Source organism: Anabas testudineus, chromosome 19 (genome assembly GCF_900324465.2).
Source record: "Anabas testudineus chromosome 19, fAnaTes1.2, whole genome shotgun sequence".
NCBI lineage: Eukaryota > Metazoa > Chordata > Actinopteri > Anabantiformes > Anabantidae > Anabas > Anabas testudineus.
The window spans coordinates 1,498,239-1,515,824 of record NC_046628.1 but is presented as its reverse complement, the minus strand read 5'-3'; the positions used below and the strand labels follow the sequence as shown (position 1 = coordinate 1,515,824).

At 38.4% G+C, this 17,586-nt stretch overlaps 1 protein-coding gene across 1 annotated transcript in view; it reads right to left on the bottom strand.

The window, feature by feature from the left end:
• Positions 1–17,586, bottom strand: part of ryr2a (ryanodine receptor 2a (cardiac)) — a 111,117-nt gene that overhangs the window by 26,397 nt on the left and 67,134 nt on the right. The window contains 31 exon segments of the mRNA XM_026351828.1: positions 840–857; positions 4,496–4,569; positions 5,542–5,618; positions 5,809–5,888; positions 6,599–6,698; positions 6,809–6,859; positions 6,980–7,031; positions 7,522–7,628; positions 7,777–7,873; positions 7,977–8,089; positions 8,368–8,502; positions 8,763–8,822; positions 9,190–9,360; positions 9,515–9,607; positions 10,027–10,114; positions 10,339–10,496; positions 10,875–10,957; positions 11,216–11,408; positions 11,523–11,650; positions 11,989–12,119; positions 12,522–12,603; positions 13,194–13,432; positions 13,942–14,002; positions 14,501–14,550; positions 14,761–14,882; positions 15,116–15,180; positions 15,702–15,817; positions 16,296–16,419; positions 16,748–16,823; positions 16,985–17,062; positions 17,171–17,308. Of these exon segments, the coding sequence (XP_026207613.1) occupies positions 840–857; positions 4,496–4,569; positions 5,542–5,618; positions 5,809–5,888; positions 6,599–6,698; positions 6,809–6,859; positions 6,980–7,031; positions 7,522–7,628; positions 7,777–7,873; positions 7,977–8,089; positions 8,368–8,502; positions 8,763–8,822; positions 9,190–9,360; positions 9,515–9,607; positions 10,027–10,114; positions 10,339–10,496; positions 10,875–10,957; positions 11,216–11,408; positions 11,523–11,650; positions 11,989–12,119; positions 12,522–12,603; positions 13,194–13,432; positions 13,942–14,002; positions 14,501–14,550; positions 14,761–14,882; positions 15,116–15,180; positions 15,702–15,817; positions 16,296–16,419; positions 16,748–16,823; positions 16,985–17,062; positions 17,171–17,308 (3,160 nt within the window).

Here is a 17,586-nt window from a genome sequence, read left to right as displayed (position 1 = left end):
TTTCCACCAAAACAGTTTCAGGTATGGTTTAGAGATGATGTTTAATTTTGAACCAGTAATTAACATTGCCTAAGAACTGTCTCTCAGCCAGGAAAACTGGTTTCAGATTGAAATCTTTGCTGTTGTAGAACCAAGAACCGCTTGCATCAAGGGCTGGATCAACTAAGGCTTGGTTTTAAAGAAAGAAATCAGTGTATTAATCAGTGCTCATTATGAAAATTAGTAGTAGTTTTGGTCAACCTGCTTCTGCAGAACTCCTCCAGATGGCACCATCTGAACTGAGAACGTTCTCCAAATAACATCACCTGAAGGAGTTTTTCAGCCAGAAGCAAAAAGATATTTTAGGAAACAATAAGGCTGAGGGATGTTTAATGCCATTCGTATACATGTGTTCCTCACATTACAACAAAAAGAAGCCAGCTGGAAATAACTGAAGTTGCTCTTTAATTTCTATATGATATATTTTAAAACAAGTGTTCATATAATTATCAGTTTGCTGTTACAGAAATCAATGGCATGACACATTTTATATTAGTGGACTAACACATTTAACATTATTTAAAAAAAAGACCAACTCAAATCCAACCAAAGTAAGTTATAATGGATCTATTTTAACTAGAGCGAGAGAGAAAGAGAGGTAGAATAATGAGGAAAAGGTAGAAAGGTATCTACAAGCACAGAGCAGGTCAGAACGACATTTGAAGATCTACACTCAGGACCTGGACAGAACTGACACAACCGCTAACCAACCATAGTAAAAGAGGAGGAGGGAGAGAGAAAGAGAGGGAAAGAGAGAGACACCAACCCACACACAAGAAAATGGCAGAAGGCATAATTACCACGCTCATGAGTGATGACTGAGGAAGGGAAGAAAGTGCAGTAAACCAAAATAAGAAAAGGAAAACAGGGGGGAGAAAGAAAGAGAGAAAGAAAGTAAGAAACAAAGAAAAAGTTTACATATAGGGAAAAGAGCTTTAAAAATTCCGAATTCGATTGTTTGGTCAACATGGGAAAAATAATGTGTTAACAGAAAACGTGTACAGCTTGTACAACACAAGCTCATGATTGTGGCGATGCCACAACTGAGAACTTCCTCCAAATAACATCATCTGGAGGTGTTTTTCAGCTAGAAGCAGAGCGATAGTCCGTTTTATTATTTGGGTCTTTTAAAAATGGGAAAGAGTGTTTATCCTTACAAGAGGAGGAGTACCTCTTATTTTCTCCATTCCCGGCAACCCTGCTATATTTACTGTACCTTATATTTCAAATGAATTAGAAGAAAAATATTGGAAAAAGGACTGTTTCTAAATAAGTATTTATGTTTTGACAGATCTGACAGTAGCATTAGGCTACAAAGAGGTTTTAGGGCCATGAGGTAGATTTATTCAAATTTTCATGTTGAGATTAAAATCGAAATTTTGAAAATAAAGTTCATGTTCAGAATGAATCAAACTACTAGCTTTAGGATAGTAATTCTCATAGCATCAGAATGTACTTGTACTTGAGAACTAGTTTTAATAACAAGGTTATTATTTCTCTTTTAGCTTATTATTACAGTGTGGTAATCAGAATTAGGACATTAGATTGTGCCTAAAATTGCATTTGTTCACAACTAGAAACCACACTTTGATCTCCACATGCACTTGAAGTTTTTTTTTTTTAATTTTTACTTAAATGACATGAAACTTCAAAAGAAATCTTCCTCATGGCCCTAAGATTCAATAGAATCAGTAGAAAAAGTGTTACAGTTTTTCTCGATTGCTAAAACACTAGGCTTTTGAACTAAAATGTCAAAACCATGCCGCCATTTATCAAGAAGCACACTCAATTCCCTAAACTCTAGACACTACTCTACTGTTTTCACACACACCCATGCCTTCATTTCTACACATCAATCAGATCCTTCAGTTCATTGAGTTTTAGAACAATAGATTCATATGGAAATGAAGGAATACGTCAAGGAGGGAGGAGGAACATAATTGGCCATCAGGCTACTGTGAAGGTCCCTGGCCAGCACACAGGGAATGTCACTATGTGTGGAACCATCAGCCAACAAGGGATACTCCACCGCCTTTCTAGGACCCTATAACACAATGCTTCTCCTTGCTTTCCTTGACGGTATAAGAAAAGAGAGCATGTGTTCCAGCTGGACCACAGGGAACCAGCACAGCCAGAGCAGCCTCACTACACTGTTGTTTGGGATAATGTCAGCTTCCATTGCACTGCTCTGATTTATGACTGGTTTTCAAACATCTTTCTGCCTGAATACTCCCCCTTTCTAAACCCAGTAGAGGAGCTTTTTTTGTTCGGCATGGTGTTAGAAAGTGTATGACCAAGAACCATGTTCACCTCGTCCAGATCATGGAAGAAGCCTGCCTGACATATCAGTATATGCTTGCCAAGGGTGGATCAAGCATGCAAGATGATATCCTACTGCCTGGCTAGGGCCAATATAGCCTATAATGTGAACGAGATTCTCTGGCCTGACCCAGACCCAAGATGGGATGCTGAGGCAGAATAATTTTGTGTGTGTATTGTAGTTTATGAATGAATAAAAATGTGCCAATGTATACATTGGTTATGTCTTTTGTGTTCATCATGTTCATCAAGCGACGTAACTTAACAGGTTTGGAAATATTGCTTTAAATTTATTGCACCACTGTGTAAGACTAGGTTGTAGTGTATGCTTTTGAGGGCTTGTGTGTGATGTCTGAGGGCAAAGTTAGTTTTTTTTTAGCAAGAGTGAATGGTTTTGAGTGTAAAGCTTCATTTTGACTTGAAAATAGGATGTTTGATGGATTGGGTGAGACAGTAGAGATTTGTGTTTACTGTTTTAAGAATACGAGACATAGTTTCAAGAAATGTGTTTAAGCAATCGAGAAAAAAAGAGAATTATAATTCTAAAAAGAATCTGCCAATAATTACCTATTATCACGCAGTACTAAGTATTACTGCATATTATCTAGCTTTAATATAGTATGAACAAAGTTTATAGGGCCTTTTTTTGGCAATAATATCTCAAATCTGTTATTTGTTAATTTACTTGAAACTTTATTCATCTGAAAAAAAGTGTTTTCACTAAGTAATGTAATTGTATTTTGTAATTATTTCTCAAACTTTCTAATTGTTTGAGAAATAATTGCTGCAGTTTTACTGTGTGTGGACTTCTATGTCTATAAAGTCACTCTGTAAAACTGTAGCACATGCAGAATGAGGTTTAGTATTGACTTCCTGGGAAAATATTTCTTTAAAATCCCTTCTCTTTTATTACTTTGGCATATAGTATGTACAATAAGTTACTCATGGCCATCACAGATTGTAATTTCTCCTAACAGACTGGATAGTCTTCTTTTTCTTTTGAAAAGAGAAACTGACATCTTTTATTACTTAAAAGGAGCTCAAATGTGGACTCATTTGACCATAGAACATGTTCCTACATTTCTGTCCATTTGACATGATCTTGGACCCAGGGTGGCGTTTGTACAGAGAATTCATGTTTGCTCTTATAGAGTTTCAGGTTGCAGTGGTGGACTGTGTTAATTGACAATGGTCTGTCAAAGTACTCCTATACCTTTGTGGTCATCATGCTACTATATTGATCATAGTAGCATGATGGTTTCTCATGCAGTGCTGTCTGGGGGCTCAAACACCTTAGGCCAGATTTCTCTGGAGCCCCTGAATCCTTTTCACAGTATTATGAATTGTAGATGGCAAAAGACCAAAATTCTTTTCACACAAAGAACAAACACAATACTTTACACTGCTGTAAGTTGTCATGAAGGTAACTGATTAGCATTTTAAAGAGTACCCGTATGCAATCTACAGGATGATACTGAATGTTTGAAATAAATGTATACAGAAGGTGTAATGGGCAAATCATAAGCACAAAACACAGTAGTACAGCAGGAAATCATACTGGATAATGTAAACCACAGGTTGTACTGCATTAGCACATAAATCAATGACAGTATAAACAGGACAAAGCAAATTAAAGGATGATGATTTGACAAGGAAAACAGAACTTTCATGTACCAGGGAGAACAAACAAAGTGTGACACCATAGCACAAGTACTTTAATGACCACTTTCTACTGGTCTATCAGTGCTGCACATGCTAGTGTCAATGCTTGCATGAGAGATGTTGATCTTTTGAATTGGAGGACAGATTGCAAGTACACTACAATCTACCTTTAACATTTAACTAAATATAAACTTGGTGATGGTTGCAGCAAGCTGTGCTGAAAGTTAAAGCTAGGTTTTCATCCTAAGATTAAAAAAGTGATATTTAAATATTTTACCTGTACCTGGAGAAAAGAACATTTCAATATTAACATACACAAGTCTGATTAGGCCTTTTCTAAATAATTAATAAGGTACTTCCTCTTGTTTAGTAACACCAATCACCTACTCAGAAAAAGACAAGGTCACTAAAGTTTTTCTATTCCAAACACCATTAAAGAAATACATCTGCAGGGTATAAGTATATTGGAGCTTACCTGAGCCCTCCTCTGTCACCATTCCCAGTCCCTCTGCTTTGTTCTGCCTCTCAAATGCATTTAGATCCAGAACGCTGGAACAAAGACCAATGTACAGTGAACCTGTGGTATTTTATGGTTAAATTCGTAAATCATCCTCATGAAGAGTAGCATCTGAAAGGTGCTCCTCATTTCTTCATTCCCTCAGTCAAAATCTTAAAGCAGTGCTGCAACAAATAAGGACACTCCACCCTTGTTACAAACAAAGTGCAGATTCAACCTATTCATTGCAAAACAAATAACAGTGTTGGTGTATGTACATAAGAAAACGGTACAGATCATTCCAATTGATGTAATGAATGCAAATGTACAAGTTCCTCTGATAAGAACACCTTTGAAGGAATAGTCATTTGCTTTAGCAAATGTTGGATTTAAAGAAAATGCAGCATTGCTGTGTCTAAGGATCACTCATTCCCATATTTCATATAATCTGTTTATGACATTTCATATTATATTCCATTCCATAGCTACTTAATTGGTTTTATTTTTGATGATGGTAGGGCATTTCTTTGTCCATTTTTTGTGTTTTGTGTGTGTAACCCTCAAGAGTTCATGTCAGTAAAGATTCTCAGTCGTCTATGTCTACTTCTTTCGTCAGGACTAAAACAAATACACTTACAGTACACATACAAAGTCTTGACAGCTGGAAGTTGAGTCATGGCAACTGGACTTCCTTCTTGTTAGGTTAAAACGCTTCGCCAACGAGGAATACCCCGCCGACATCCATTTTAGGGTATAAGAGGAGATGGCAGAGGTGTGACTATTACATTTCACCTAACGAGCCTATTTAGGCCAGGGGTGTAGTGAAACCAAACCTGGAGTATAAATTGTGGGCTCCAACTAACTATCTTCAGACTGAAGAAGCTACTTGGATGAGTAGAGAAACGTTTCAACCTAACAAGAAGGAAGTCCCGTTGCCAAGACTCAACTTCCAGCTGTCAAGACTTTGCATGTGTACTGTAAGTGTATTTGTTTCAGTCCTGACGAAAGAAATAGTTTGTTGTTACCTGCATGACTGCATCAGACCAGCCAGACTTTGAAAAAAGCCCACATCCTTCTTGTCTTTCAGATAATCCAGCATTTTCTGGAAAAGAGACAGAGATCATAAGGCTATATCTGAAGTCAATATGAAAAGATATAAAATAGAAATGCATAATGTCAAATCTATTTCCATGCATAATACATAAAATTCTATATTTTTTCATATTTCAAAAATAACTACACAAACACAAAATATAATCATAACTGGCCATTCAGAGGGCGCACTCCAGTACCTGCTGAACAGTCGAGTTTCCTCCGTTAAGAATAGCTATGCCCAGTTTCAGAGTGGAAGCTACCATGGGACCCATCTCACCTGGTGAAAAGGAATACACACCAATGCCATTTATTAAAAAGTAAACCAACCAAATCACTTAACAGGTTTGGAAAAATTGTTTTGAATATAATGCCACAGTGGGTAAGACTATGTTGTATTGTGTATTTTTAACAGGTTGTGTGTGATGTCTGAGGGCAAATTTAGTTTTTTCAGCAAAAGTAAATAGCTTTGAGGGTAGGGCTTCATTTTGACCTGAAAATAGGATGTTTGGTGGATTGGGTGAGAAATGTGTTTAAGCAATTAAGAAAAACTGTAGTTTTTAGTATTCTGAATCTGTGACTTTTTGGTCTTTATATATCCATAGCTACCTGCATCCCAGTAGCAGAAGCTTAATGTCTAACATGACATATAGCACTCTTGTCGGTATATAAAGCACAATGCTGTTGGCACTGATAAGCAAACTGAGAATTAATGTGCTTTTTCTTTAAATCCGCCAGTAGTGGGTCAAAGACATAACACATCATCAAAACATCTCCAAACCACCTCTCTGCTACAGATATAGGGACAATCATGGCAATTTTACACATTGCAAGCTCAACAGCAACCCTCCCATGTTGGGTTTTGGCAGAATGGTGGCAAAATAATGCCATAATCCTGTAGCTTACAGTAGATCTGCTTCTGTTTATTTTATACAGTCTATTATTAAAGACAAAACTATCCAAGAAAAATTGCTGAGGCCTTGAACCTACCTTTGCTAGCACTGATGGTTTGAAGCACCATCTCAGCAGCTCCTCTGTCATGCAGCCGAGCCTGCTGATACAACAGCTTCTGCTTCTCCATCTCCTTTTCCTGTTTGTGAGAATCGGGACACAAGTTTGACAAGCAGCTGCATACCAGTGAACACCTAGAAGAACTATCAGAACTGAGTGACAGATACACCACGGTGACTAATGACCTACTTCAAAACTCTTCACTTCCTCTCCGTCTTCATCCTCTTCATCATGGCAACTCTGAGGGAAAGAAGAGCAATGAAAAAAAGAGTACCACATGTTGACACTGTATATCATGACTGTTATTAGCTTCACCCTGTAATGTAAAGGTCTGTAGTACTAGTTTTCAGCAACTGGTACCTTGGCCATGATGTCAGCATAGGCCATGTAAAGATTATCCTCATCCAGTTTACTGAAACAAGAAATGCAAACACAAACATGAGCACAATTTAACTGGCAATATCAAAGACTGAAGTGCAGTTCAAGGCAGCTCATGTTTCATTTGAGCTGCATTGGGTAATTACTTCTAGCACTGCTGATCTCACTGATAATTAACCTTTACCCACTTTAAGCTCGCTGACTTGGGAGTGGTTACTGAGTTATACATACATTATGTATTACTTATAGTTGCATGGGCCATGTGTGTCACCACATTGTGCAGCTGAGGTTTTATGTATTTAGTTTTTACTAGTATTTATGCTCTAGTGGCCTCACTGGTTTGAGCTGTATTCCTGTTCAGTCCATAGTCTTTACATTGTAATGACCACATGAAAATAGATCACTTTCCCTAGGCTGAGAAAGTTTTCAAAATACAAAATCTATATGAATTAAACATTAATGTGAGGACTCATAATTAGCCTTTTCAGTATAATCTTGTATCTTAGATATGCACAAGGACCCACCACTTCTCTGTGAGAGCTGTTCTACTGAACAGCTGAATGAGCTGGTGCAGGGGATCGATATGCTTCACTCCTTCCTCTTCTTCAGAAGGTTCCTGTTCCCCTGGTTTCTGGCATAAACACACAATCAAAATCAGATGAGACTCAACAATGCAAAAAAACTCACATTCATCTATCATTACTTTCTAAAGTAGGAGAAACAATCCGGGAAGATAAAATAATCACATTTGTTTTACATTTAGAATAAAATGAACTTACTGCAAGGTCCTCTATGAGTTTATCTTCAAAGTAGTGTTCCTCTGCCTCAATCCAGGACTTCTCATAGCCTTGCAGGAACAAGTTGACAGCTCGGTGCCTAGTTTTAGGAGATACAGGAAGAAGGATTGTTTTTTCAAGAAACATATAGTACTCATACTGTATGAGCTTTATGTGTTTAGTGATGTGGGTGTAGAACTTACCTGGGCAGGTTATAGAGCGGTGCCATCCTAAAGCAAGCGACCACTGCTCTCTTCCTCTGTTTAGACAGCAGTTTGTGCCACACTGCCTTCTTACTGCGCTGAGGATGTTCAACCTAAACACGCACACTGTTCTCAGTGCAGAAGTGGGTCAATGTCTGTGTACACTTCGAGAACAGCTTAATAAATTTGTATAGATTTGTAAATTGACAGTTATTTTACATCACTGCAGCTCTGCTAAGATAACATTGTTTAGAAACCAATGTTCTCATCAACCCAGATATGAACTACAAACGTTGTATGTATAGTTTACATTCTTTGTATTACCTCTTAACTGAAATTCAGTGTTGCAACTGTGTCATGTTTTATTCTCCATGCACACACACAGACACACCTGGTCTAGATGAAAGAGGACATGAGCAATGTCCAGCACTCTCTCCACAGTCTTCTCGGGGTCAGAGGTGTCTTCATAGTGATTTGGCAGGTCTCTGTACAGAGCCATCTGCCAACGAATGGCTGGGTCCTCCAACTATACACACATCACCACACAGACACACCACAGTCACAAGTAGGAAATGCATGTATGCATGAGCGCTTCTGTGTGGGTTGTCACTTGACTATGAACCAAATGTTGGAACTATCGAGTCTCAGACCATCCAGTACAAAACATCCAACATCATTATCCACAGGAAACGCAGAGTAATTACAAATGATGATATCATCTCGTATCACCTATGTCAGTACAGGTTACAATCACAAATAAAGTCAAGTTGCTGACTGTAGTCTTACCTTCCCATGTAAATGGAGATTGTTTCTAATGATCTCTCGAACTTCATCCTCTGTATCTTTCTGTTAATAGAGTAACAATGTGGTCCATTAGAAGGTCAAGAAAAAACTTTCGATGGGGTGCTCACATGGCTTAGGGTTTAACACGTTGACCATGACCTGCAATATTCCTGGGTGTTGTCTGGCCAGGACCCTGTGGTGTTACTCTACTATCACTATTTTATAAAATAAATACACAGGAATGCACCACTAAAATCTGCCTGCAGAGTGTTGGCTAAATAGGACTCAAATCAGTCATGTTTGTATTAGCATAGAATTATTTTTATTTTTTTATCAGACTTTGAAAATGGGTCTTCAGAATTGTTTTTTTCTCTCATTAAACCCAGGCGGCATTTTCAAAATGTACTGAACAAGATCTATTATTTTCTACCTGGGTGAAGCGGTTCTTAGCTAGAGTGATAAGCTCTTGTTCCCCAGGGGCACAGATGTTGAGTCCAACAGGCAGCAGACGCTTCAGAGTGGCAACGATCAGACTCGTCTGCATTGAGTATCGATCCCCCTTTCTCTTCATTTTCTTCCTCTCCTGGTCTGATACAATTCCCTGAGGCAACAGCAAACGTCAGAATATTACAAAAACAAATCTTATTTTGTCAGTGTTTTGTAAATGACTTGTGGTTGACTTCTTTATTGTCGATGTGTTTTTGATTTTAATAAGACTGAATCTATTTACAAGGATATATCCAAGATGCTCATACCTTTGACATCTTACACTTTGTGTCAGTGATGAGAAAGGACATGTTGTTGATTTCATTCTGGACCACAAAGTTCTGCTCTTCTCGCTTAAAATTCTGCAGGAAAACAGGACACCATTCAGCACCAGTATGTTTGAGGTTTTTGATATTACACTTCTCATCCAAAGAGTTTCTTTACTTAATAATTGCTTTTGGATAAGAGGTGGTTGGGACTCCCAGGTTTTTCATTTCTATGGAATGGTTAAGTCATGGTCATTGACATAATATGTTGATCATTGTCCTACTTGACCATTAACATGTGTTGTTAGGGTCACGTGTAGTCCCTACTATGTGGTTGCTCCACTTTTTACTCCATCATCACTTAACAGAGGGAGATCTACAGTGCCATTCACACTTTGACACATACAATGGTCTGGTAGGACAATGTTGAGACCACACGTGGACCCATGACATGACAAGTTCACAGAAGGTAAATAATTGGGATTTCCAACCAGAGTTGGAAGTTGGTTTCTTACATGAGACTTGGCCCAGAAGATGAAAACCTCAGCCACCATGCGAAACAGCTCCTCAGCCTCTGGGTTGGACTCTTTGAGCCATCTGGCCCTGTCAATAGAAAACATTTAGTGGATGGGTAGATGGATTAGAAGGTAGTCAGCTGGGATTGGCTACAGTCCCCTGTGGTCCAATAATGGAGTTAAGTATAGAGAATGGATAGATGCATGGTCATACAGTATATTAAGCTATTCAATATTTCAGGAAAAACTAACAAACAAATAAACTACTGTATGGACAAGCAGTGAAGTGCGGCTTCAGTGAGAGCATTGTACCTGTTGTAGTCGACGAATCGAATGAGAAGTGGATAGAAGGCATACAAGTCTCTGACCAGTATGGTGAACTGGTCCATGATGAGAAGCTCCGTCTCTGACATCTCACCCCTCCCCTCTGCTTTGCTGTGTTCCTCATCCATCAGCACAACTGCTGCTTTCTGCACAACACAGCACAGGATCTTGTGATGTGCACACTAAGACCAGTTTTATCATAACAGTAGTATGATGATCGTACTTTTAACTACTGTAACTGCTTTTATTACTGAGTCATTATATGTGTATAGCAGTCTAACCATTGTGTTATGTTGGCATATGAATGAAAAGCTCTTTTGTCTGTCAGGCCTGTTATTGAAGTAACACTGAATGGTGTGTGTGTGTGTGTGTGTGTGTGTGTGTGTGTGTGTGTGTGTGTGTGTGTGTGTGTGTGTGTGTGTTTGTGTTGCACCTCTAGGCCAAGAAGCCTAACAAAGATGGTGTGAGATGTTAACAGTAAACAGCCACACACCCTTTTCCATGTGTCTTTTAGTGAGACTCACTTTTTTCAGTTTCTCCATCAGAGGCAGGAAATGTGTCTTGAGCAATTGAGGTTTGGCCTTGCTGATGATTGGCTGAGAGAAAACTGGGAGGCGAGAACAAAAATCTGTTTCATTTTCTTAAGTCCAATTTTGCGTTGTATGTGCTTAGTTCACATATGTGCACTTTCTTACTTCACTTGGACAAAAACATATTTAAATATTTATGAAGGCAAAGGTGCAAAATCCACAGCATGCAAAGTGTAAAAGACGCAGACGTCTGGGCGCACCTTTAGTACTGTACATCAAGTCAAACTGTCAAACTGTCAGTCTATCGTTCAAATATGCTGTGCCATCATGTTTACCAGCCAGTCTTTTCATCCAGGCCCCCTCATCTATTCCCAGGTTGTTATAGATGATCTTTAAAATGTTTCCCAGCAGAGTGTTCATGTGCTCAGAGGTCACAGTGGTGCAGCAACTGTCAGCTTTGTGTGGGTTGCTCTCTGGTCCATGTTCCCACCAGTGAGACATGTAGCTGCATAACATGGGCAACACCACCTTGAGTGAAAGAAGAATATACACCGATGGTTAAACTATCATGAGATCAACCCCCTTTGCTTATCCTGACAATACTTTGCATTGCACGTTTGTTAGTTGTACAGCAAAGCTTACCTCCATGACATGGGGCATTTGAGTGTATCTCATGCCAGACTCTGCCAACTCCATGATCTCCTCCAAAGACTTATCTAAGTTTGGGATCAGAGGACAGACCTCTTCAACCTGCCCTGGAAGACCTAAAGCTGGAAGGTGTCAGAGACATGCACTTGATCATGAAAGTCTTACATAAATTAGCTGATTATTATATTTTTTATATAAAATTAAAAAAATATGTTTATATATTTATTTATGTATTATATGTATTATATATGTATTCATTATATTTTTAATATGAATGTGACATTTGTCTTTTTCTGTGATCTGAGTCTTAGTAAAGAATTGCATTTAGAGTGAGTGTAACTGTCAGAGAATACAATTCAAATATGACTTACCTTGTTATAGCTCTATAGTACATCTAATGTACATGAAGTGAAAGCACAGAGAGCTGCTACACATTCAAATGAAACACACTGACCAGTACCTGCTCTGTCTTTAAGTCCTTTGCTGTTGTAAATGGAGAAGCTGTTGAACCTATTGATGTGGGGCTCAAGAAAGGCAACGGGGAAGGCTGCTGAGAAGGCAGCGAGACACTGCCCTAATGCTGGACGCTGTCTGGAGAGGAGAGGAGAGGAGAGGAGAGGAGAGGAGAGGAGAGGAGAGGAGAGGAGAGGAGAGGAGAGGAGAACTTTTTTTTTTTTCATTTCATTTTCAGTGTTTAATTATTGTTGTCAAATAAATATTCCTCAGTTTATCTACTTTCAGATTTGCGTAATGATTCTACACTTTTCAATTTTTTACAGGAAACTCTAAATCACAAATTTGTGACTAAGTAGATTCTATTTATTTACCCATGTGTTTTAATTGTATCCTGTGTATTTTGCTGTTCAGATACAGGTTTTAAAACTTCACACTTAGGAAAAAGAGCAAATATAGACTGAACACAACTACAGGTAAACCAAGATTTCTGTCCAATTCTAGACTAGTTTCCTATTGCTTGATGTAGGGAAACTCAACCTTTCTACATAGATGCTTTTGTTCGTTCCCAGAAGGTAGAGGCTGTTGAGGATTCTGTAGCAGGACACCTGGACATCATCCACTGGTGAAACAGACACAAATAAAGTAAGTTTGGTTAATAAAGAATTTGGCTAATTTTGTCATCTGTAGTACACAACTTCACAACTTCACTCACAGATTCAGAGAGTCTGAAGAAATCTGAAGCCATTACAGACTCTATTCTGTAATGTAAATCACTGCATGGGCTCAGAAAACCCTCTGACAACCTCAGTCAGATAACATGTTTTGTTGCTCTATGCACAAAAGCAAGTTAAAACTACTATGCAAGTGAAAAAGAAATTGGTGACCTTTAAAAATTAAAGGTTTTAAGGTCTTCTCAGTTTCTGTTTTACTTACAGAATTGGTGACAATTGTGTTCCAATGATTCTAATACATGATTCTGACATCAAAATTCAAAATGAGCAAATATATTTCACACAACTGTAATATATCTCCCTTTAAGATGTCATGTGGTTGTATGTAGCTCTTTGTAGTATTTACATCAAAAAATGATTTATCCCTTTCATGCATTAGTGTTTTTATTCCTCTCTAGGCATGAAAATATTTTTTATGAACCTATTTTTCATTAAGTTACAAAAAATGATGTTGCAGTCACCATAGACCAGTACTCACATATAAGGTCTTCTCCAAACATGTTCTGTCCGATGTGTTCAAACAGGGAGGAGAGGATGGGCAGAAGAGCGAACGTGGTGTAGTTGATGATCTGAGTGACACCTCGCGGTTGCTCTCTGCTGTGGGTGAACTGTCCGAGTTTCAGGTTCTCCTGTGTCTTCTCCAGATCCTCTGCTGCACTGTCAAAGTATGACCGCAGCGCGGCTTTCACTGACTCCAGACCAGTCTTCATTACTGTCCTGATATGCAGGAGGAGTTATTATAGAGTTTCACACACTATTTTTTCTTTTTCAAACTACAGCAAAGCACAGCACTGGTGAAATGTCGGGATCTGCTGAGAAATTAACTGGTAATGGTGGTAATGGTGTAACTGGTAATAAGTAAAACGTAAACACACACTCATCAATCACGACAGGAACACCTCCTGGTGGTAGTGCCTGGTGCCTGCAGTTAAGTCTTTTAAAGACCAAATTTACACCCACTTAAGAAAAAGGGATATGACAAAATATTAAAATTGAGTTTTCATGTTTAATATGTGGTTTGTCAACAATTTTACTTTATGTGCAAAACTGCCTTTTTTATTCTTTAGCTCTCAAAGTGGTCTTGATATGCCCACAAAAACACATCTGCATGTGTTATTGTGATGAGCAAAGAGAAACCACTAAACAGATCCAGACAACAGCTGACTTTCACACACTGCACTGCTCATGTACTCAGATAACATTATAAATGGTGTGTCCTTAGTTACCTGGCATCCAGGCTTTGTCCCAGTATCTGCAGGCAGTTGACTATGGATGTAGCGTTGTTACCTGGAGAGCAGAAAGGTAAAAATTTAAAACTGGTTTTAGGAATGTGAAGGTAGTTATACACTAAAGCACACAGTCAACAATCTGACAGCCAAAAGTCAGAAAACCAAATATGAAGACTCACATCTGTCACATTCGTGCACTAGTAAAACGCACAGACAAGCATCACAGTCAAAGAAAAAGAACGTTCCTTTACAAAATAAAGGCTGTTATATGAAAAAGTGTGGATAAACTATGCAGTCTGAAATGTAGTTCAAATATCTGTTCTTTTTTAAGGAACGTCTTTTTACTTTGAGGACAATGATGTAGTGGTATGCTCTCGTCATTTTTATATGTTGCACTATTGACCACACAGCACGCACAGCTGCTGAGCAGAGGATGAGTATACACTACAACATCATGCATGCATGCACACACACCTGTGCACACTTATGTGACTGCAAACTATATATAAAATAAACAATAACTCTGAAGCATTATTTCTCGTGTACTGCTCCTTACCAAATAATGATATCCTATATCTGACAAGAACTCCCAGTTTGCAGAAAAGACTGAGTAGATTCAGTGACAGGAGAGAGGAGGAGGAGTAGGTAGAGAAGGAAGCAGAGAATTTGGTAAATGAAAGGTGAGCCAGAGGAAAACAGAGAGTACAGATCCTCATGTCCACCTGATGACAGCTCACAGAAATTAGTCATTTATACAGCACAGTACTCTGCATCAATGATTTTCTGTCTGTCTACTGTATAATTTTTCGTACTCACCTGGTTACCATCTCTTTCTCCTTGTTGGAGGCGTGGCCGCCGCTGCTGATTGAATGAATGGCAGTGGACAGGAAGTACAGCCTGTGGTTTTTAAAATACTGATCCACTAACGGCAGGACGACCTGTTGATTTAGCAGAAACACTTAATGCACAGAAATTGTCAAACGTCTAACATGTATCCAGTGTGAAGCAAGTATTTGTTTTATTAATTATTAATTTTTATAAGAACTAAAAGATCTCACGGCCATGTTTCACTAGAGTGTTTCCATTTTTATAATTTTTTTTCTTCTCAAATCACAAGGCCAAATGCAGACATTCTGTTAGTCATGAGTGATAAGAGATGACAGGTTCTGACCTTTCCAAAAAACTTAATTTGCTGTTCATGAGGAATCTTCTCCCCCTTTGGTCTCGCTCCCACATCTAAATGACCAGAAGAAAATCAGAGATGGTTCGAGATGGGGATAGATTTACATGGAGAGAGCAAGCATCATAATTACAAGGCTTACATCAGCCTATAAAACACAGGTAATATCTGCAGTTACTACACATTACAGCTGGATCTAACATTAAACCTCTACATACTGACTACATGCCTCCTCTCCTCTGCTGTATGGGTTTGCAGAAAATAGGGGTGTTTAGATGGTGTGTTTTGCACAAATTCTCTGAACCTCAATTTAGGGATGCTTCATGCTTCCAGGACTCAGTGCAGACTGGTTGTTCTACTGTATCTCTCTATTATCTGAATAGTCCTGACTAGAAGGAACTGTTATGTCATCAGCACTGTATTTTTTTTACTGTATGCCTACTGGCTTACTATCCACTCTACACAGGCATTAGGAATCTAATTTAGTGATTATTACTTCTCAGTTACATACTTTGCATGTAAAGTATGCTGCATCATAATTATATCAGTAATTTGTCAGACAGCAGAAGAGTCTCACCAAACTCCATCATGTGTTGGTGGGCCTGGTCCACGTATGTGATGAGCTGCTGGAGGAAGGTGTAGGCAAATCGCTTCTCTATAGCTGGAGTGTCCAGCTCCTGTGACTTCACACCTCTGGAAACAACAAACACACTCTTATGGGAGTGGCCTGACATTTTGGGATTTACACTCACTTTTTTATCTTTTAATTTAATACATTTAGTTTAATTCCTGTGCCTGTAGCACAGTCTCATTTTAAAAAGGTATCTCACATCTCTGAAATCTTGTTTACTTGCTGTCACGATAGAACATTATACAATACACTAATGTATGTATCAATAATAAAAATACATTTAAAAATCTGATTCCAGGCTAGTTACATTCAAATGTGATCTAGTACATTAAACATATCAGCATGCTGACTATGTGAACCAATACATAGTAATACCACACAACACACATAAGGACGTATTAAGGCTCAAGGTGCCTCTTACTGAAGCCTGCAGGATGTGCAAAGGATATAATAGTCAAACAGCAGGGCACCTTCAGTAAGAGGTAAATAAAAACTTACTTTACTTTTAATCAGTGTGCAGCATGTTTACCTATTTCCTACCTGGACACAGTGTAGCCATTAATCTGCAGGAATTTGAGGATGTCTTGTGCTTTCTCTCTGTCTATGGATTTCTCTTTGGCTGTCAGTGTATCATAAGGAACCAGAAGAGGGTGGTTACCTCCACCTAAAGACAACAGCAAAACAGCAGAGTGGAGAATATAAAATAAACAGGCTAACAGAAAGAGAACCCCTGATTTTTATTTAAAGTCAGTGAGACTGCAGCTGCCTCCAAAACACAACTTTTGATCAACTTCAACTTCAAACTTCAACAGTTTTACATGATGATTTGCATTATATTCAGACTGACATTCAGACCATTGTGTACACAGTTTTTACGTTACATTACATTATTACAACATTGACTTATGCCTTTGTAATTGCAACAATAAAAGTTTGTGGCAATGGCAGCAAACAGAAACACAGTGTGTGTGGACGTGTTGTGTTACATTTACCTTTGGCTTCCAACTCTATTTTCTTTTTCCTTGCCCAGATATTATGATAATTCTCAGCAAGCAGTTCTGCCATAGACTGCACGAAGACAATATTAATCATAGGTCACATTCCTAAATATCTACTTATTTCTATTTAGATATAATATAAACATATATATTCTCCCTGGTCTGTTTAAGCTCAGCTCTCTATATAATTATTCATTTTGTAATGTTTTATTCTTGTGAGCATTAACCTACCTGCATGTCTCTGGACAGTGTAACATTGCTCATATCAATGGGTCTAGGAGTAAAGGCTGGAGCTCCTTCAAAAGACAGCTGTGGAAGAAAAGATATACAGTATAAGGGTGCCACCGGTGAGTTTTCTTTCCTTCTGTATGAATACCCTTTACAGCCTAATGTCAGTGTTTGTGTGTGCACATCTACCTGGCTAGCTTGTGATATTCTCCTGGATTTGTTATGGAGGCTGGTAGGGTCTCCCTCTCTGATTCTGTCAATGCTCCAGCCCCACGACAGCATGGTCTTCAGAGACTCTCTGACTGACCAGCAGTACAGCTCCTTATCCTGCAAGAACACAATCCAACTTCACAATTCTCTTATAAAGTGTCTGTTGTAACAGTGGAACTAAAAGGTTTCTGTTTTTAATTTTCAGTCAGTCCTCTCACTGCAAGGCTTTTGAACAATCTTTAAAAAGACCATTATGCTGATACAGTAGGTATGTGAGGAGAGAAGGATATATAACCTTAAGGTTTGCTTTCACTTAAAGCTTTGATCTTTTTGTAATCAAATTAAAATGAAACCATAGCAGTTACCAACACTGGGCTAACATTTACTAGTTTACC